Below are 21,954 nucleotides of genomic sequence, written 5' to 3' on the forward strand. Positions count from 1 at the left end.
TTTAATCCTTTTCCTTTCAGGTTTTTGTTGTGTTTTTTAATGATTTCCCCTTTCTTTTCCAGATACCGCATCAGGAAACGGGATGTGAGTTCATCCTGCTTTTCCTATTAATGCGGCTGAGCGAGCAATGTAGTACTGCCCACATCGCAACTCTCAGGCCCGCAGGCAGGACCTTTCCCTATCACCTTCGGGTGCTAGGGTCCATGGATAGGTGTCCGGTCCTTGCCGATTCCTCTCCTCATCCCTCTCCCAGGACAGGGCTGAGAGGAAGACGGCGGTCGCCAGCGGTGATGTTTCCCCTGACACGGGGATTGGAGCCGTCTTCTGCACCATACGGCTGGTGCGGGTACTGAGGATCGCCTCTCCCATCGGCCTGCGCTCTATCGTGGGCCCCTGTGGTCAGCCTCTTCAGGGACATCAGGTAAGCTTGTCTGAATGTTCCCTGCAGCCCTGCGCTCACAGACCAATCAAGGACCAGCAGAGTACCTCTCCTCCTGTTTGAATTCCCCGCTCTTTTGACCCAGCGTTCTGACAGGCGCGCGTCCCTCCTGTCGCGAGGGGGGGGTGGGCACTTCCTCTGTCAGCGCTCCCGGTCCTCAGTATTCAGCCCACAGGGAGCCCGGGCGCGCTGTCGATAGTGAAAGCTGAGGGAGCGCTTTCACTTTCATTTTCAAAAGCGGTCCTCCCCCTCCCTGCGCGCGCTTTCTTCGCGCGCTTCTACAGCCTATCTCAGGGCTGCATTTCAGCCCTGTCAGTGTCTTTAACCGCCCCCCTCCCCACTGGGGTCTCAGCCAATCGCGCGGTGCGGTGGCTTAGCTCCGCCCACCGCCAGCGTTCCTTCCTGAATTGCCGAGCTTCTTCATCCTTCTCTCTGGACCTTGCCTGGGGGACACATCGCTAGTTTCTTCTGAACCTCGGTAGGCTAGACGCTGACTATCTCTGACGCCTAACTTAGCTTCCCCCCGCAGTTTTCCTCAGGTAGTGTTTTCTACCACTGAGACTTATGCCCAACTCTGCAAGGGCCTTCTGCTCCAGACCCACCGCTACTCACTACGCCTGCACGCGCTGTAAAAAGAAGTGGGCTTCGGGTCAGTCGTCTCCCCTCTGCCCGTCCTGCAGCCCTTCCACCATGTCTGCCCCTCAGGAGCACTCCGAACCCCGGGCGGAGACCACCCCACCCCCTGAGTGGGCCGTGGCGATGTCTCAGTCAGTTTCTGAGCTGACAAAGGTGTCTCAATCGCTGGTCCAGGTCTTAGAGCGGTTACCTCAGTTATCTGCAGTCACCTGTGCACCGACCGCCTCGCATAGTGAGTCGACAGCACCGGACCGTGGCCCTCAGACGGACAGACCAGGTAGGGGCTCTAGGAAGCGGGTCCTGTCTGGCTCTTCTTCCGGTTCGCAGGGTCCCTCCGCTTCTCTCAGGCTACGCTCCTCGTCTCCCTCATCGGCAGACGATCCTGGGTCAGACGAGGATTCACAATCTGGATCAGACTCAGAGGCAGACAACATAGCTAGAACTCGGGAGATGGTAGATAGTCTCATATCGGCTATATACCAAACACTCAAGATAAAGGAGGATAAGGCCCCCCCTCAGGAATGCTCTGTTTCCCTTAAGAAGACGAGGCCTCCATCTCGAACCTTTCCTAATAAGGATTTCGACACTTCCTTAGCCAATCACTGGCAACATCCTGAGAAACGTTTCTCAGGCCGCAAGTACTTAGATGTACTTTATCCCTTCGATGCGGATATAGTCACGAAATGGACCAAAGCTCCCGAGGTAGATCCACCAGTTTCTCGTATTTCCTCTAGGACGGTTCTTTCCCTTCCGGACGGAGCTTCTCTTAAGGACCCATCAGACAGGCAAATAGAGTCGTTGGCTAAGTCTATCTTTGAGGCATCCGGTGCATCCCTCTGCCCTATCTTCGCATCCGCTTGGGTGGCGAAAGCCATTTCGGCTTGGGCGAAAATTCTGCGCCGGGGCATTTCAGCGGCAGCTCCTCAGGACGAGCTGGCAGATTTAGCAGACCAAATTAATCACGCAGGCAAGTACCTTCTGGCCGCCTCCTTGGACGCGGCAGGGTGCGTAGCTAGAGCTAACAGCAACATTGTGGCCCTACGCCGCATTCCTTGGTTGAAGTCTTGGAATGCGGATACCACCTCAAAGAAGTCGCTCACCAACCTGGCATTTCACGGCACTAGGCTCTTTGGCGCCAAGCTGGATCAGATAATCTCGGATGCCACTGGTGGAAAGAGCACTTCCCTTCCCCAGTCCCGCCCTAAGAGGTTCTTTAACAAGACGGTTTCTCGGCCTTTTAGGTCCTTTCGCCCCTTCTCTCCCACAGACGGTTCATCCCAGCAGGACCGGAACACTGCTTCCAATGACCGGAGAAAGCCATCGTATAAGCCGGCCCCTCGCTGGAGATCCAGGGGTCAGCCTTCCAGGTCCTCAGGCTCTCGATCCGGAAGGTTTTCATCTAAGTGACGGGTCACCCCCACCTGAAAAGCTTTCCAGGGTGGGAGGCAGACTTTCCTTTTTCAAGGACGCGTGGCTATCCGTTGTCGACGACGCTTGGGTCAGGGAAATCATCACATCCGGATACAAAATCGAGTTTTCTTCCCTCCCAAACAGTCGTTTCTGTCTGTCTCGAACCCCAAAACAGCGATCACAGGTTCCAGGGTTCCTTCAGGCCGTCTCCTCTCTCCTTTCCGCCGGGGGTCATCGTTCCCGTTCCTACAAACGAGCGGTTTTTAGGGTTCTACTCGAATCTCTTTGTAGTCCCGAAAAAGGACGGCTCCCTTCGCCCAATTTTGGACCTCAAGCTGCTGCTCAATCGCCATGTGAAGATCCGCCACTTCAAGATGGAGTCTCTGCGTTCGGTAATAGCCTCGATGGAGCCCGAAGAGTTTCTCTGCTCGGTGGACATACAGGATGCCTACCTCCACATCCCCATTTCTTGGCGGCATCAGAGATACCTCCGCTTTGCGATTCAGAACAATCATTATCAGTTTGCGGCCCTTCCCTTCGGCCTAGCCTCAGCCCCTCGTGTCTTCACGAAGGTGATGGCAACAGTCATGGCCATCCTTCGATCCAGAGGGATTCTTATCATCCCTTACCTGGACGATCTCCTGATCAAGGGCTCGTCCCGCCAAGACTGTCTTCACAGTCTTCACATAACCTTGGATGCCCTCAGACGCCTGGGATGGATAGTCAACAAGGACAAGTCCACTCTGTGCCCTACCCAGCGTCTGACCTTTTTGGGCATGGAGTTCGATACGAATCTAGCCCGAGTGTTCCTACCGAGGGACAAGTTTTCAACCCTTCGCAAGGGGATCCAGTCCCTTCGGCGCTCGAGGATTATGTCCCTTCGGTCCTGCATGAGAGTCCTGGTGAAGATGATAGCCTATATGGAAGCAGTGCCATTTGCACCATTCCACTCTCGCCCTCTCCAACTGTTCCTCCTGTCAGTCTGGGACAAGACCTCGTTTTCTCTGGATCGCCCCATTCTTCTTCCGCTCAGAGTCAAACAATCGCTGACTTGGTGGACGTTGTCGGCGTCAGTTCTCCGCGGAAGATCCTTTCTCCCGCCTCGGTGGCAGGTCATCACCACCGATGCCAGTCTCCTAGGATGGGGGGCGGTCTACTATCAGAGAACAGCCCAAGGGCGTTGGAACCCCCAGGAGACTCTTCTGCCCATCAACCTTCTGGAGATCAGGGCAATCTTCCTCGCTCTCCTTCGTTGGCAGCATCTTCTTGTAGGCAAACCGGTCCGCATTCAGTCGGATAACGCCACGGCCGTGGCATACATAAACCACCAAGGCGGTACTCGCAGCAGGCAGGTGATGTCAGAAGTGGCAAGGATTCTCCGCTGGGCAGAGCGTCATGTGCCGGCAATTTCCGCCGTTCACATTCCAGGGGTGGAAAACTGGGCAGCCGACTTCTTGAGTCGCAAAGGTCTAGCGACAGGCGAATGGTCCCTTCATCCCACAGTCTTCAGTCAGATATGCCAGCGCTGGGGCACCCCGGACGTCGATCTCATGGCCTCTCAGATGAATAACAAGGTTCCTCACTTTGTAGCCAGGTCCAGGGATCCATTAGCCGTCGGTTACGACGCCCTAGTAATTCCGTGGTCTCAGTTCCACCTACCTTACCTGTTTCCTCCGCTTGCCCTGATCCCAAGAGTGGTCAAAAAGATAAAGTCAGAGGGCATCCCGGTCATCTTAGTGGCTCCAGACTGGCCAAGACGCCCTTGGTACGCGGAGCTGGTGAACATGCTCATGGACGTCCCTTGGAGGCTTCCAGACCGTACAGATCTTCTCTCGCAAGGCCCCCTTTACCACCAGAGTTCTCAGTCTCTGAGTTTAACGGAATGGCCGTTGAGGCCGCGGTTCTGAAGGAATCAAGGTTTTCCAACCGGGTCATTCAGACCTTGATTAAGGCTCGGAAGCCGGCTTCCTCCCGCATTTACCATAGGTACTGGAAGACCTTTTTTCGTTGGTGTGACGAAAACAATGCTTTTCCACTATCATTCTCAATTCCTCCCATTCTTGGTTTCCTCCAATCCGGCTTGGATGCGGGCCTATCCCTCAGTACTCTCAAAGGCCAGGTATCTGCCCTAGCAATCCTCTTCCAGACGGCTCTAGCTTCCTTACCGCAAGTGAAGACTTTTCTTCGCCCATGTGGCTCCTCCTCATCGTTCTCCGATAGATCCATGGGATCTCAATCTTGTCCTTGGCGCTCTCCAGAAGGCGCCGTTCGAGCCGATTCAGGATATCCCTCTGTCTTTTCTTTCATGGAAGGTGGCTTTTCTAATCGCCATTACATCCATCAGGAGAGTTTCTGAGCTGGCGGCCTTATCCTGTCGTTCTCCTTACCTTATCCTCCACCAAGATAAGGTTGTTCTCAGGCCAGTTCCTTCTTTCCTTCCGAAAGTGGTATCCCCCTTTCACATTAACGAAGATATCGTCCTTCCATCGTTTTGTCCTGCGCCTGCTCATCCTCTGGAAACGTCGCTCCACAACCTGGATGTAGTGAGAGCCTTGCGTGTTTACCTTGCCAGGACCGCTTCCTTTCGCCAATCTGATTCCTTGCTGGTCATTTCTGAGGGTCGCCGGAAAGGTCTTCCGGCTTCCAAATCCACAATTGCTCGTTGGATTCGGTCTACCATCCTGGAAGCCTACCGTCTTCAGGAGAAACGGCCCCCTCCGGGGGTGAAAGCCCACTCCACCCGGGCTGTAGGGGCTTCTTGGGCTGTGCGGCACCAGGCTTCGGCCTTACAACTCTGCAGGGCTGCGACCTGGTCCTCTTTGCACACCTTTGCGAGGTTCTACAGGGTTCATACCCAGGCCTCCTCTGATGCAGCTCTTGGTAGGAAGGTTCTGCAGGCGGCGGTGGTGCATCGACCGACCTAAGCCCTTCCTTATTTCGTTCCTTTATTGCTGTTCCCACCCTCGGGACTGGTTTGGAACGTCCCATGGTCATCTGTGTCCCCCAGTAAGGCGATAAAGAAAGAGGGATTTTGGGTTCTTACCGTAAAATCTCTTTCTTGGAGCCTTCATTGGGGGACACAGCACCCTCCCTTTTAAGTAGTACCGTGTTGTGTCTGAGAGTCCCTTGTTGAGTTGGTACATATGTTTTTGGTTTTGGTTGCTTCTCCTACTGCTTTTTTCACCAACTGAGGTGCTTGGTGCTTGTCGGTGGGTGTATACTGCCGGGGAGGAGCTAAGTTTCTTGTTTTGCATAGTGTCAGCCTCCTAGCAGCAGCAGCAGCATACACCCATGGTCATCTGTGTCCCCCAATGAAGGCTCCAAGAAAGAGATTTTACGGTAAGAACCCAAAATCCCTCTATTTTTGCTCGTCGTTAATGTCAAAAACTTCCCACAGCGATTGTCACCTACATTGGTGGTTAGATAGCTTTACTTAAAGATTACTGTACTGAAAGCTCTGTGCAGACATTGACCCAGAAAAGCATGCTAGGAGATTTCAGCTCTAAAGCCTAAAGTATAATAAATACAGAAGTTGGGTATAATACAAGTCACCTGCACCGGTCACATCGAATTCATCCAGAATTGAAGGGAAATGTGAAAAAAAACAAAAACACTCACTTGGATTTGCATGATGTTGCCTTCCAATTCTGTTGGGGTGTTAAGTTTCCAGCCATCTTTTCCTTCTGCCCTCAGCGGCTTCTGTCCATCAGTGACTTTGCTCCACATAGCCACCTTGCCCTTATTGGTACCAGCTGCCAGAATTGCTACAACACAAAAAATGTAAGAGCTGAATGTTTCCAAACCTGGACATACGTATAGGTACAAAGAAAGGCGATGTGCACCGCCGCATTGTAGCAGGAGTCACTACTAGAGACGGCAAGTATAAGGATTCATGCTGCAATATTCTTGCCATAATGTCTAATGGAACAACGCAGGAGGTGTAAACAGAGCCATAATGAGACATCAGCAGAAGTTTTGCAGCTTTTGTCATGGCTCTACCTTTTATTAAGTCGTACCCAGAATCCCCAGACAAGGCTAGAAAAGCCAATTTACCTTTAATGTCATTGTTACATAGAAGTCAGAGATTGCAGAATATGCCTGGAGCCAAAGCAAAAAGTGGCTGCTGCACTAGGATGAGAGCACGCATGAGATATTAGCTCTGTATAACAATAACCGAGGGGCTGTGATACCTTTTGCAGGACAGTAAGAAATGCAGTTTATAGTTTCTTCCGTTTCAAATCCCAATTGCTCATCCAGGAACAGAACATAATGGTCATCTCGCTCCAGATCCCAGAATCTGAAAAATGAACAGCAAATTTCCCATTATATATTGTGCCACTAATATTATATATATATATATATATATATATATATATATATATATATATATACTTATATACTGTATATATACACATATACATATACTAGATGGTGGCCTGATTCTAACTCATCGGGTATTCTAGAATATGTATGTAGTTTATGAAGTTATAATAATGCAATAATGCACCTCCCAATCCTGATATGCATGGTACCCCTCCCCCCCCCCCATCCTGGTATGCATGGTCCCCTCACCCCCCAATCCTGATATACATGGTCCTCTCACCCCCCAATCCTGGTAAGCATGGTCCTCTCACCCCCAAATCCTGGTTAGCATGGTCCTCTCACCCCCAAATCCTGGTTAGCATGGTCCTCTCACCCTCCAATCCTGGAATGCATGGTCCTCTCACCCTCAAATCCTGGTATGCATGGTCCCCCTCACCCCCATTTCCTGGTATGCATGGTCCCCTTACGCCCCTTTCCTGGTATGCATGGTCCCCTCACCCCCCCTTTCCTGGTATGCATGGTCCCCTTACGCCCCTTTCCTGGTATGCATGGTCCCCTTCTCCCTCCTTTCCTGGTATGCATGGTCCCCTCACCCCACTTTCCTGGTATGCATGGCCCCCCTCACCCCGCTTTCCTGGTATACATGGTCACCCTCACCCCCCTATCCTGGTATGCATGGTCACCCTCACCCCTCTATCCTGGTAGGCAAAGTCACCCTCACCCCTCTATCCTGGTATGCATGGTCACCCTCACCCCTTTTCTGGTATGCATGGTCCCCCCCCCCATTGCTGGTATGCATGGTTCCCCCAACCCTTTGCTGGTATGCATGGTCCCGTCACCCCCCTTTTCTGGTATGCATGGTCACCCACCCTCACCTCCCTTTGCTGGTATGCATGGTCCCCCTCACCCCCCTTTCCTGGTATACATAGTCACCCTCACCCCCCTATCCTGGTATGCATGGTACCCCTCACCCCCCTATCCTGGTATGCATGGTCACCCTCACCCCTATCCTGGTATACATGGTCACTCTCACCCCCCTTTCCTGGTATGCATGGTCCCCCCCCCTTTGCTGGTATGCATGGTCCCGTCACCCCCCCTTTCTGGTATGCATGGTCCCGTCACCCCCCTTTCTGGTATGCATGGTTAACCTCACCCCCCTTTCTGGTATGCATGGTTAACCTCACCCCCCTTTCCTGGTATACATGGTCACCCTCACCCCCCTGTCCTGGTATGCATGGTCACTCTCACCTCCCTTTCTTGGTATGCATGGTCACCATCACCCCCCTTTGCTGGTATACATGGTCCCCCCCCCCATTGCTGGTATGCATGGTCCCCTCCCCCCACCTTTGCTGGTATGCATGGTCCCGTCACCCCCCTTTCCTGGTATGCATGGTCTCTGTTAAAATAAAAAATAGTTATATACTCACCTTCCGACGGCCCCCGATCTCCACTCCATGCGCCCGGCCTCGCGGTCTCAGTAATGCTTTGCGCGAAACACTGCTGATGACGTCGCGCTCTCGCGAGAGTGACGTCATCTCCGGTCTAAGGTGCAAGGCATTACTGGGACCGCGAGGCCGGGCGCGTGGAAAGGAGATCGGACGCCGTCGGAAGGTGTGTCTAACCTTTTTTTATTTTAATTCTATTTTCACAGATGCGCTGCGCCCGATTGAGCGCTGCTCCCGACTGCGCCTGCCGCTGACAAACAGCTGTGCCTGTCGCTGATTGGTCGAGGCCTGTCAGCCGAGACCGATCAGCGCCACAGGATTTCAGTTACAGACAGACATGATAAGACGATTAGATAGATAGATAGATCTATAGATAGCCGCACAGTGTACAGAACCAAAGCGGAAGAGCGCCATACACCATGTAGTGGCTGTTTGCCAGTACTGCAACTTATTTCCTATAGAAGCGAATAGAAGCTGAACTGGTGTATAAGGGAACTGCAACTATACCATGAGCATAGAGATCAGACTCCATTCACTGTTCCCATCCAGTTCCTACCACAGCTGATAACAGCTGATGGATGGAGATAACAGGTGTCACCCCCCCCCCTCACTGATCTTATACTGATAACCTATCCCAGGGATAGGTCATCAACATTTTAAGCCTGTAAAACCCCACTAATATTAGTGATGATTTGGGCCACGCATTTCAACAATTTTTTTTACGCTATTTGCCATCCCTCATATTTGCCAAATTCACTAGCAAAAATTTTTTAGAACAAATATCATAAGTGGAAATAAAGTCAGAAATCTACAGATACTTCAAATATAAGGGTAAGGTCACCCAAGTGGCTGCATAGCAGACTTGAAATCAGCTTTCATGCATTTCTTACTGCTGCAGTTTTCATACTGATTGTTAATAGCCACTGAGTACAACTGCATTTTACCTGTAATTGTGCAGGCTTTAACAATCAATTTGAACGCCTAGCTGGTCTGCAGTAAAACCACATGTCAGTGCAGGTTCCAGCCATGTCTCTTGTTTGGTGGCCGCCCTATGTGACCTTATCCTAATATAAAATAAGTAGGACAAGAATGAATTACCTTATGACACTTTCCCCGGTTGCTGTGATCAATAAGGTGTTATTGACACAGATGATATCCGTGGTTTTACCAATCCTCCCAGTCAACTTCACCTGTTAAATGAAATCAATGTAGTAATTATGTGAACCCAGTAAGTAGACATCATCTGTCATCACACATCATGAAGTAGCGGAGCACTTCTGCCTCCTGAAGTGAGCACTTCGAAATAGTAGTTTGAGTGCTCAGCAAAGGTCTAAGGAGCAAAGTCCCCATTCAACCTGATCAATGTTTAAAGATCCACAAGAAATAATAAAAATAAATAATAGTAAAATGTAGGTACACTTTAAAGGGGGTGTCCAGGCCTTTCACAAAAGTCTGCAGTCACTCTGACTGCAGACTTGTGAACCCTCACAGAGCATATTGCGTGCTGCTGGCGGAGAGACAAAGCAGTCAGGCCATCGCAAGCATGCAATGTACTGTATATATTTCCGGCCACATTCCAACTAGACGTGCACAGCCTCGCTCAATTCATTTGTACTGAGAGAAGCCACATACGTCTTGTTGGATTGTGGCCAGGAGTAGGCATATCACATACTTGTGGTCATATCACATACTTTAGGGCCACATTCCAACTAAGACGTGCACAGCCTCGCTCAATTCATTTGTATAGTCTAGTTGGATTGTGGCATGGAGTACGCATATCACATACTTGAGGTCACATGATCGCTTAGTCTCACCGCCAACACCGGAGAATCATCACAGTACACAATGTGAGGGTTCACAAGTCTGCAGTCAAGGCAGACTTTTGTGAAAGGCCTGGAGAACCCCTTTAAGCAAACATCTCACACTATAGAAACCTGCTAAGATAATCCATTTAAAGGGAACCTGTCACTTCATTCTTACTGCCCAAACAGCAGGGAGCATGAATCGGAGCCTGGCTACACAACTGCAGCCAGGAATGTTTTTCCATGAAATGTTCCAGCGTTTCAGACAAAGTATAGATTGAAGATCCAGAGGTAGTCACCAGACTAATCCGGCACCGCCGGCTCCTCCCTTCACTGCCCTAGGTGATTGTCGAGTCTCTAGCTAAGTACACAAATGGAAGACACCCATCAATCACCTAGAGTGGTGCGGGGAGGTACTTTGCAATTTTATCTGTTTAATAAGATGAGACAACCTCTTTGAGTGCGGTCTCAGTGGTCTCTACAGCATCACTTATCTAACGTATCACTACAGTCTGCGAGTAATGAATATATAAATGCTATCCAATGTGTAGTCAATTACTACGGAAAAAGTAGGTTCTAAGCAGATCTATAGGGAAGAATCCTAGCAGGAAATACATCACTTCTGCACTTCCATAAATACTAGTAAAATGCCTGAAAATGGCTACCACTGAACCATGCAAGACGTCTACCTACCTTAGAAATCTCCTCAGCTTCTCCTTCCGGACTTACAAAGAATTGAGACAGTAGCAAATTTTCTGTCACCACCACTAATACCGATTTCTTTTCCAAGAACAGAAGTCTCCTTGCCGGACTGTCCAGTGCGATTATCTGGGTGCTCTTCGCCTGTTCATTAATCCAGTGTATGGAACCTGATGCCAATGATAAAAGATAGATGAGCAGAGTTTGCATCATACATACAAAATGGATTGCGCTGACTGGACTGAGCAGGAGGAAGGGGTATTCCTATTATAAAGTGACCAGTCGGGATCTTAACTCTAAGACCCCCAAAACTAAGAATGAAAGGGCTGCAGCTTTGAAGTCCCTTTCATTGCTTTTCCTTTGCACGGGGGTCTACCCAGTCACACCGGGCATGTCGCCATGACCCAGGACATCTTGTATTTCAGCGTGACCAATCCTTTGGAGACTTGTCAGATAGGGATCAACTCTTTTGATATATTACGCACCTATCAGTCAGGGAGGAAGCACAAATTACCCCATAATAAGAAAGAAGCATTCATGAAACAGTTTGGGAATGATCATTGTTGGTAAAAAAAAAACAACAAAACCACAGCCCCAGAGGTATAGAGTCAACTTTACTGTCACATACCATCTCCTGTGCTGAGGAAGAAGGAGAACTCTTGTTGAGCGGCTGCCTTCATTTTCCAATTAAACATATCCAAAGCCTTTTCATCCCCGCTCACTGCGGCTTTAGCCAGCTGTGCCATATCCCTGAAAAAAAGGGCAACAACAATCACAAGACCGCCAGGTTTGTTCATGGAAACCAGATCTCCAGATCAGATCACTTCTTCCATTTAAATGATTAGGAGCTGATCTGCAATCACTGGGAGCAGCCACGTAACAGGGTGATGAAGCTGCACAAAGCTGTGGTTGTCTGCTCCATATACGGCTGCTGGAGCTGGTAACAAATGCTTGTGGTCCCCCCCCCCCCCACAGATCTGATATTGATGACCTTACCTAAAGGGCCCGTTACACACAGCGATCTCGCTGGTGAGATCACTGATTTTGTGACACATCAGCGATCTCTCCAGCAGCGATTGGCCCCCCCGCGGGGTATCGCTGATCGTGCTGGATCGTCCTGGCCCGTTTTTTCATTGCTGGTCTCCCGCTGGCCAGCACGCATCGCTGCGTGTGGCAGCAGGAGCCAGCGATGAGCGACGCTGCACGCTGGTTACCAACCTAAATATCGGGTTTCTAAGGGCCGCGAGGCCCTTAGAAACCTGATGTTTACCCTAGATACCAGCGTGCACTGCAGGCAGGGCAGGAGGTGGAGGCAGGGCGGTGCACACACCGGAGTAGCTCTGCTATCTGCTACTCCAGTCTGTCAGACCGGAGTAGCAGATAGCAGAGCTACGCCGGTCTGTCTGCGCCGCCCTGCCTCCACCTCCCGCCTTGCCTGCAGTGCACGCTGGTATCTATCGTAAACATCGGGTTTCTAAGGGCCCCGCGGTCCTTTGAAACCCGATGTTTAGGTTGGTAACCAGCGTGCTCGCTGGTCCTGATCGCTGGAGGGGCTGTCTATGTGACTGCTCACCAGCGATCAGCTAACAATGTCCCAGCGATACCATCCACGTCGGATCGTTGGTGGGATCGCTGGGACATCGTTATGTGTAACGGTACCCTAAGAATAGATCATCAATATTACATGCCCAGACAACCCTTTTCATAGAAGATTTGTGATAGGAGGATACAGCTACGTATAGCAGAAACAGATGTAACGTTTGCTTACTGTCAGTCAAGATTAAAGGGGTTGGAAAGCAAGGAGAAGTCTGAGTCAAACAAATGCCAATAAAAAATTACTAACACTTATTATTTCAAATAAATATACAAAGATTCAAATAAATACAGAAAATGTAATACATGGGTTTTAATGAAAAAAAAGTGATTAAATCCAAAGGTGTAAAAAAGGGCCGAAGAAAAGGTCCGGATTTGAAATGAAATGCCGACAGACGGAAAAAAAAGAATATATAATCCATTTCAAAAGGGCATAGTAAAAAAAAAAAAGAGTATCAAATGCTTATACAGTGGGTGCGGAAAGTATTCAGACCCCTTTAAATTTTTCACTCTTTGTTTCATTGCAGCCATTTGGTAAATTCAAAAAAGTTCATTTTTTTCCCCATTAATGTACACTCTGCACCCCATCTTGACTGAAAAAAACAGAAATGTAGAAATTTTTGCAAATTTATTAAAGAAAAACTGAAATCTCACATGGTCATAAATATTCAGACCCTTTGCTCAGTATTGAGTAGAAGCACCTTTTGAGCTAGTACAGCCATGAGTCTTCTTGGGAATGATGGAGCAAGTTTTTCACACCTGGATTTGGGGATCCTCTGTCATTCTTCCTTGCTGATCCTCTCCAGTTCCCTCAGGTTGGATGGTGAACGCTGGTGTATTACATTTTCTGTATTTATTTGAATCTTTCTATATTTATTTCAAATAATAAATTTTGGTAATTTTTTTTACTCGGATTTCTCCTTGCTTTGCACAATTTGTCGAGTCGCCATTCACATGGGTACATGGTGATACATTTCTGGTATTTAATAATAATAATAATAATAATAATAATCTTTATTTTTATATAGCGCTAACATATTCCGCAGCGCTTTACAGTTTGCACACATTTTCATCACTGTCCCCGATGGGGCTCACAATCTAAATTCCCTATCAGTATGTCTTTAGAATGTGGGAGGAAACCGGAGTACCCGGAGGAAACCCACGCAAACACGGGGAGAACATACAAACTCCTTGCAGATGTTGTCCTTGGTGGGATTCGAACCCAGGACCACTGAGCCACCGTGCCGCCCATATTTATATAAAGATTAACGGGGTTTTCCGGCCTTAGGCTACAAGCCTACAGTCACTCTATGGCCCCCTTCACATGTAGAAGATCACATTCACATGTTCAGTATTAGGTCAAAACCTGGAGTGGGTGGAAAATGCAGAAGTGGTGTCTAGTGATGAATGAGTTTGTTTGTTACTCGAGTTCTCCGAGCATGCTCAGATGGTACCCGAGTATTTTAGGCGTACTCGGAGATTTAGTTTGTGTCGTCACAGCTGCATGATTTGCGGCTGCTAGACGGCCCAAATACATGTGGGGATTGCCAGTTTGTTAGGAAGTCCACACATGTATTCAGGCTGTCTAGCAGCCACAAATCATGCAGGTACGGCGACACAAACTAAATCTCCGACCACGCCAAAATACTCAGAGAACACCCGAGCATGCTCGAAAAACTCGAGTAACGAGCAGTCTCACTCATCACTAGTGGTGATGTGTTTCTATTATACTTTTCCTCTGAATGTAAGCAAAAATCAGGAGAGGAACAAATACTGATCATGAGAACGTGGCCTAAACCACGTATGAGAAAAACTGATACCGGTGTCATCAATGCTTTTCCTATATGCAAAGAAAAAATGAATAACAAAGTTTCTCCTATACTTTGCAATGTTAAACACATACAGCACAGGGACGCCATCCATGTGCTGTAGATGTTTTTCACAGACCCATAGACTTTTACTGGTCCTTGTCATCCGTGCTGCAAGAGAAAAATCCAGTCGGTGTAAAACGACGCACGCGAGTATTGCAACATAGGTTAAAATGGGTAAGTGTGGCATCAGTGAAGAAAAAAAAAGACGTGTAAAGGAGGCCTATGTGAGGATTCTCCGGTGACGGGAGTGGGTGGTCAAGTATGCAATTTGCATACTCCCGGCCACCATCCGACTACACTGTGCCCGTCCTCGCTCAATACTCCTGCATTGAGTGAAGCTGCACCCATTTGGTTGGCACATGACAGCAAGTATGCAAATCACATACTGGTGACCATGCGGCTGCCGCGAGAATACACAAGTCTGCAGGCACATAGAATGACTGAAGACTTGTAGCTTAAGGCCGGACAACCCCTTTACTACTTACTCTTCTGGAGCCAACGGTTTAAAAAGGCAGTGAGTCAAAGGCTTGTGGTAGTCCAGCTTCAGTAATGGTGCTCCCTGAACCCGACCACGCTGGTCCAGTCTCCACATAACAAGTAAACCATTCTATAGAAATGAAATGAAAGATAAATTGACTAGAAGAGCATTTTTATTGTGCATTCACATTGCACTTGCAGTGATTTCTTAACTCTGACAGAAGCCGCTGACGTATACCAGTCAATAAGCAAACACTGGTGTATTACACCCCTATCCTCCCATGTTAAAAAAAAAAAGAAAAAAAAAGTCCTATGAACATAAGAAATACATTACAGGACTATGTGCTGTAATACTATCTATATGAGATATGATGGGTTTAGCACAAAAGAGACACTGCATGATAAAAATTAAACAATTTCCCAATGTAATTTAATTCAAGATCTCTGCTTGCAGACAGTCAGTAGGGATCTTCAATGCTTGGTGCAAGACACAGCTCTGATATCTGTGAGACATATAATCAGGATATAATGATGGATGCTACTTCATAACTGCAAGCAGAGCTCTGGAAGAGTGATACTATACTGGAAAACTGCGTACTTTACATTATGCAGTGGATAAACGTTATTGGCCATAGCCATAACTCTTTAAGGGAACTACAGGCAGCAGCACTGGACGTAAATGTGATCCCCAACATGCAAGCTGACATCCGGCATGTCATCCATGTAATTAATGGCCCTGATCCAGCATTCTTTGTCGATCTGAGGAGGGCGATCTGCTGATGTGGGTCAATCACCGAGACCTGCAATACTCACAAGGTCTCCTGAAATGAGGCGGCTGTTACTGCTCCACTCCAGCAACGAGATCTCCGCGCTGTGTGAGGCCGGGACGGCATATTGCTCCTTGTCCGCCTCGTTTAAAATGAAGACTTCGCCCAAGGGCCAGCCCACCGCAAGTAACCGTTTTGTCGGATGCCAGCTCAGGAGGGTGGGCTGGTCGGGCCTTTCAACGTGCGAACCGCTCACGTGATCACCCTGTAAGAAAATAAACGACACCAATAAGAAAACGTAACAAAAGTGACCCCTACATACAAAGAATTCGTGAATGATGGCCATAAAGTAATCAGAACTATTAAAAGCCAAGAAATTATGAAGAATATACAAATGTGAGGGTCTTATCTCTAATAAAAGTTACCTTAAAGGGTTGCCCCATAACTACTCTACAGCAGATATCCAGATCTGGGGGTTTCACCAATCACACAATGGGATTACTTGATTAGTGAGGTATTACCCTATCAGGACGCAGACAGACGGCCGTACAACATCGTATGACAATGCTTAGACTGGCTGGCAGCTCTCCTGACCTGAGCGTGACAGACGCAAAGACATACAGGCTGTTATGCTCGAGTCAGCAGAGCCGCCGGCAGGTCCGAGCATTGCGATGAGACCATCGTCTGTGTTATATGGCGGTGTGACTGTGCCCTAACTGTGCGGTTACACAGGCCAATGGCAGACCCCTAATCGCTCATAAATTGGCAACATGTAGTTTAATTGCCTGTTGAGACACGCTAATCGCACGACCATGCACACAGAACACTCATTAACATAATCCTTCTATGAGCATATGATCCATTCCTCTCGGCGGCACATGTCCGATTTACGCTGCAGGTTATGCTTCCGAGAATGATCAATCTTTTTGTCTGACCACTTGTTAAGACAGGCCTAAGAATGCTCAATCCAGATAATCCACAGTGTAAATGGAGGTTTAGCCTTGCACCCAACTACACATGATGCCTCCCTATCCCTTGTGTCTCATCTATCCCAATTGTGCAGCTCAAAAGCACCTACCAGTTCACCGTAGACATCGACACAACCCCCAGAAGTGGTGCTGACTGAGCCCACAGCCAGCAAAGTGTGAAGATTATGCCATGAGATGAGAGACGGTGATGCTGTCGCATTTGGAGTTTCAACACGATGGTCAAAATACACCGCCATCGTTACCAGTGCTAGGAAACCTGTGTGGGACACAAAAACTGAACATGTCAAATACTTGCAAAATGAAATCATGTTCTGGTCTGTAGCTTAGTAGCCTGCAGGAGATTAGAAAGAAAATTATAGACAAACAATAAAAAGTTATAAGACCATCTCCAAGCTGCTTGATGTTCCTGTGACTATAGTTGCACATATTATTCAGAAATATAAGCTCCATGGGACTGTAGCCAAGCTCCCTGGACGTGGCCGCAGGAGGAAAATTGACAACAAATCAAAGAGACGGATAATACGAATGGTAACAAAAGAGCCCAGAAAAATTTCTAAAGCAATTAAGGCTATGTGCCCACGTTAGCGTTTTTAAACGCTCAGGAAATGGGTCTCCTTCCCAGAAAACGCGCGTTTTTGCCGCGATTTTTTGCGCAAAAACCGCAATTTTTTCCGCGCGTCTTCTGGACTATAGGAAATAGCCAAAACGCGGACCTAAGCGGAAATTAATGAACATGCTGCGTTTTTTACCGCTAAGCATTTCCTTAGCGGTAAAAAACGCATCCATTGGCACAAAAAGGCCAAAATGCATTAAAATGAATGGGATGCTTCTTTTAAGCGTTTTTGATGCGGTTTGACCCCAAAAAGCGCATCAAAAATGCTTAAAAAAACGCAACGTGGGCACACAGCCTAAAGGTGAACTTCAAGCTCAAGGAACATCAATGTCAGATCGCACCATACGTCGTTGTATGAGCCAAAGTGGACTTCATGGGAGATGACCAAGGACACCATTGTTGAAAAAATAAAAAAGCCAGACTGGAATTTGCCAGACTACATGTTGACAAACCACAAAGCTTCTGGGAGAATGTCCTATGGACAGATGAGACAAAAATGGAAACTTTTGGCAAGGCACATCAGCTCTATGTTCACAGACAGAAAAATGAAGCATATCAAGAAAAGAACACTGTCCCTACTGTGAAACATGGAGGAGGCTCTGTTATGTTCTGGGGCTGCTTTGCTGCATCTGGCATAGGGAGTCTAGAATCTGGGCAGGGTACAATGAAATCTCAACACTATCAAGGGATTCTAGAGAGAAATGTGCTGCCGAGTGTCAGAAAGCTTCGTCTCAGTGCAGCAGCAATAACAGCGATTCAGTCTGGAAATCAGTCCGGAGTTCACAGCCCGTGCGCTGACCGCCATATCCAGACTGGCCGCGGGTCTCCTCATCCGAACTCAACAACTTCATCTGCAAAGATGTGTTGTGTTTGTGTCAGGGCGCCCACGGCTGGTGGTCCAGACTGGGACATGTGAAGACTAAATGCTGGGGTGTGTCATCACCACATATACTGCACTGGGCAGGATTCTGTGTCATAATGATAGCTGGGCCCCTCGCTAATCACGAGAATGGGGGTCCCATAGACAATGAATGGAGTGTCGCCTCCGCTCAGGTGAGCAGCCTCACACCTTCACCTTCTGTCCTACAGACTGCCCTTTTCGTGGCCGCGCAGTAAAGCGAGATTTAGCTGCAAAATTTGTGCCCGTCCACAACCGAAGCCGCTCAACGCTGAAAACTGCGCCACGTAGAATCACCGCGGAAAACGGTGAAAAACCAGGCAGTCCTATGTAAATGTCATCACAGCCTTATAATAGCTCATGTGCATTATAACTTATAATGAAATTTAACCTCTTCACAATAATAAGAATAAGGATGTAATGCGGAGTAGAGGGAACGCACTCACAGAGACCTCCTACAGACGCGTTTATCGCGCCTCCATTACCCGGCACCGCCTGGGTCTTACCCTCCGGCCTCCTCCCTGATTATCTCCGTTAGCTCCCGGTAGGCTTCACCTCCACAACCAGGCCGCTTTGCTTTCTCGTTACCCTGACAACGGGGCAGAGAGCCACGTGTCTACAACGCTCCAATCATTGCAGGGGTATCGCACGAGCTCCACCTAGCGTCCAAAAAGCGTAATTGCTCTGAATGAGCGTTCTACGGGCCCGTTGTAAGGTTGTGCTGGTTGTATGGTCACGTGACTTCCCCCAGGTTCCTGCCATTGCTGTTCTTACTGTTTGTTTATTTATGTACAGAATTCCAAGTCTCTGCCTGTTAACCCATTCATCCCCTTGTGAGCTGACATGTCATGAGAATTTTCCTACTTTTTTTTTTTTTAAGTTAGAGCCACACCAGCGACATACGACGCTTTAGATCCTGGTGTCGCATTGTGACACACCACGTCTAACGATTTCCTTTTGCGTCATATATAGGCTTCAAGTAGAAGACTCAAGAGAGAAGGCAGCGAGGAATGCCGCACTCAAAGTAAAAAAAACAAAAAACGCGATGGACCCACAAAACCCCATAAAAAGGACTAACAACTCACCCTTAAGAAAATAGTTTACAGAACATTTTGTATTTATATTTTACTATTGGCTTTCAGCTTTTGGCTGCAGAAAAAAAAAGCGTAAAAAAAGAAAATGGAGAAAAGCGTATTTAATGAGAGCGGGGGTCCTGTGTCTTCGGGGAGGTGATCGAGCGTTCTGACTTCTGCTCCATTCATTGTCTATGGGACGACCGGTGATAAATGGGCGCAGTGCGTGACTATTTGCGTCAATGTGTAATAATAATATTTTTTATTTCTATGGCGCCAACATATTCCGCAGCACTTTACATTACAGAGGGGACTTGTACAGACAATAGACATTTCAAAATAAAACATAATTCAGCTACCAAAAGGAGTGAGGTGGCTGCTCGCAAGCGACAATCTATGAGCAAATCTCGAAGGCACGAAAGGTAAATGGTGAAAAGTGTTGGCATTGTACGGTCCAGCCATCAATATAATAAATGGGGGATTCACATAAAAATACATGAACCTGTCACCAGCCAGTATGTGTACAGTACAGACACAGAGGGGTAATAAGTACATGGAGGGTGTGTGATCAGATGATACGAGGGAACACAACATTTTATATGTGCAAAACGGGGATAGTTACATAAGAGAGATGAGGTGAGAGGTCAGTGTAAAGAAATGCATTTTTAGGGCACGCTTAAAACTGTGGTTATTGGGAATTAATTGAATTGTCCTGGGTAGTGCATTCCAGAGAATTGGCGCAGCATGCGAGAAGACTTGGAAACGGGAAGTTCGGATAATCGAGGATGTTATGTAGTCTTAGGTCATTAGCAGATCGGAGGGCACGGGAGGAGTGATACATAGAGATGAGGGAGGAGATGTAGGGTCGTGCAGAACTGTGGAGCGCTTTGTGGGTGAGATAGAGAAGTTTATATTGGACTCTGTAGCAGATGGGCAACCAGGGCAATGACTGGCACAGGGTAGAGGTATCGGTGTAGCTGTTGGCAAGGAACATGGTCCTAGCAGCTGCATTCAGGAGAGGGGAGTGGTTGGTAAGAGGGAGACCGATTAGTAGAGAGTTGCAATAGTCCAGAAGAGAATGAATAAGAGCAACTGTAAGAGTTTTTGCAGAGTCAAAGGTAAGAAAAGGTTGAAGTCTAGAGATATTTCTAAGGTGTAGGTGTGGCGCCCCTGAGGCTTCAGTCGCCACAGAGGTACTGCACCTTCTCCTAAGGTGTAGTGCCCCACCATCCAGGTAGCCTTGGAACTCCTTTCCGCATTCCAACACCTGCACCCCACACACAGGATAGTTCAGCAGGGACCCATCCATGCTTTATGCTGGAAAGGTCATAGGGTGCCTTTTGTGGTCCCTGGCTTCGTAACACGAGAGGTGCTGGGGAGGCGGGTGGAGTTAGATATAAAAGAGAGGGAAGGTGTAGGATTTCAGGTCAGTCTGGGGTGAGTCCCAGAGAAGGAGGTCAGTCAGACGAGGGTCTGAGAGAGAGAGCAGGCTGACAGCAGGTCAGCCTGAGAGGAGCTCAAGGCGGAGGAAGGCAGTCAGGAGAGGCTGAGGACTGGTCTTAGTGGACCAAGCTCCTCAGGGAAGGAAGAGAAGGAGAAAGAGACGTAGACTTAAGACTACAGATTCCATAAGAGAGATAGAACAGATCAGAACGAAGGAGAATAGAAGGACGGTGGGAAGCTGGTTGAAGAAAGATAGAGAACCCTTCTAGTCCAGAGAGAGCAAAGGCCGGGGCCCGGTCCCCAAGGTTGATTGGATCTTTATGTCCGGCAACAGACACCGGAGGAGTAGTGAGCCGCTAACGCCTTGCTCCCATCATAGACTTGGGACACAACAGCAACTGAATAGAGAGCCGGAACGCAGTGAGGAGTCCCCGAAGCAGGCTACAGCTGTCTGTCATGCAAGTAAAGACTAGGAACACCTAGAGAGAGGCATTCCAGGGTAACTAAGTACTGGAGTTCTTCGCACCTAAAGGCGCATTGGAGGAGTCGTTCAGTAAGGTACATGTTGGCGGAGTGTGGAAGGGAGAATCCTATCCTGCCTGGAGGTTGGCTGGAGCCCTGACCTGGAGAACACGGTACGGAGGCAGGCAGTTGTGTGAACTGCAAACAGTGAGTAAAGCTTTGGAACCACATACTCTGGTGTCCTCCAGTTATTCCTGCACCACTACACCTGGGTACCAGCATCCATACCATTATGCGCCTCTCCTCATCCATTGCACCTACACTGCCCTGGGACTACAGCTCCACCTGTGGGGAGCTATACCATCTCTGCTGCACCACACCATCAGTCCCAGCGGATCTGCATGCTGCGTTGGCTTACCATCTTACTTGCCAAACACCACGGCTGGCGTCATGAACTATTCATAAAAACTCTTAACACCATTAACATCACCGCCATTGATATTGGGCGCCCAGGGCCACGGACCGGGTCACCGCTGCTGTGACACATTCCCGCCTTGACACCGGCCCGGTACCGAGTACCCCGCTGCCCTGGGTGTGCGAGGGCGACCCAATTTTGGCGTCATGAACAGGATGACGAGACCCGATGCCATCGGGTTCTGTGTACCTTGGATTTACAACTTTTGAAAATGTGCAGAAGACCAAATTTAATAGACTGTAAAATGGACATTAGAAATGGCCACTGGCGTGGAGAAGAAGGGCGTGAAGAGATGGGAGGTCCTAAGAAAAGACTGCAAAGAGTCTTGGGCAGTCCCTGCCTGAATTACTATGTGACTGATGCATGGCCCACCCCCCGAGGGGTTCGTATACTGGCTTGGTATGGAGGCGCGGGAAGAAGACGCTGCCCCCAGAAGGAGGGGCAGAGAAAGCCAGTGGCGAGCAGAAGGGTGGAGCAAGAAGAAGAACGCCAGAACGCCATTTTGGAGAGTGAGGGAAGGAGGCCTGCGGAGCGCGGGG

General features: G+C 48.6%; 1 protein-coding gene across 3 annotated transcripts in view; it reads right to left on the bottom strand.

Annotated features, from left to right (window-relative positions):
• The window catches only part of IFT140 (intraflagellar transport 140), a 127,610-nt gene extending 108,967 nt beyond the window's left edge, over positions 1 to 18,643 (bottom strand). The window contains exons 1-9 of one of the 3 annotated variants that reach the window (XR_012221972.1): positions 18,469 to 18,643; positions 16,541 to 16,707; positions 15,509 to 15,727; positions 14,704 to 14,825; positions 11,383 to 11,504; positions 10,749 to 10,924; positions 9,352 to 9,443; positions 6,676 to 6,782; positions 6,104 to 6,249 (exon numbers count right to left, since the gene is read on the bottom strand). Coding sequence is in view for 2 of the 3 variants with exons in the window: in XM_073553605.1 (XP_073409706.1) it covers positions 6,104 to 6,249; positions 6,676 to 6,782; positions 9,352 to 9,443; positions 10,749 to 10,924; positions 11,383 to 11,504; positions 14,704 to 14,825; positions 15,509 to 15,727; positions 16,541 to 16,687 (1,131 nt within the window). In the remaining variant the exon portion in view is untranslated. Of the gene's footprint in view, positions 1 to 6,103; positions 6,250 to 6,675; positions 6,783 to 9,351; positions 9,444 to 10,748; positions 10,925 to 11,382; positions 11,505 to 14,703; positions 14,826 to 15,508; positions 15,728 to 16,540; positions 16,708 to 18,408 lie in introns of all 3 variants that reach the window. The other 2 variants (XM_073553605.1, XM_073553606.1) reach the window with 2 other exon arrangements.
• Between the last annotated feature and the right edge of the window lie 3,311 nt (positions 18,644 to 21,954).

The sequence above is a fragment of the Dendrobates tinctorius genome, unplaced genomic scaffold (assembly GCF_039654945.1).
Source record: "Dendrobates tinctorius isolate UK_male_01 unplaced genomic scaffold, ASM3965494v1 ptg000202l, whole genome shotgun sequence".
NCBI lineage: Eukaryota > Metazoa > Chordata > Amphibia > Anura > Dendrobatidae > Dendrobates > Dendrobates tinctorius.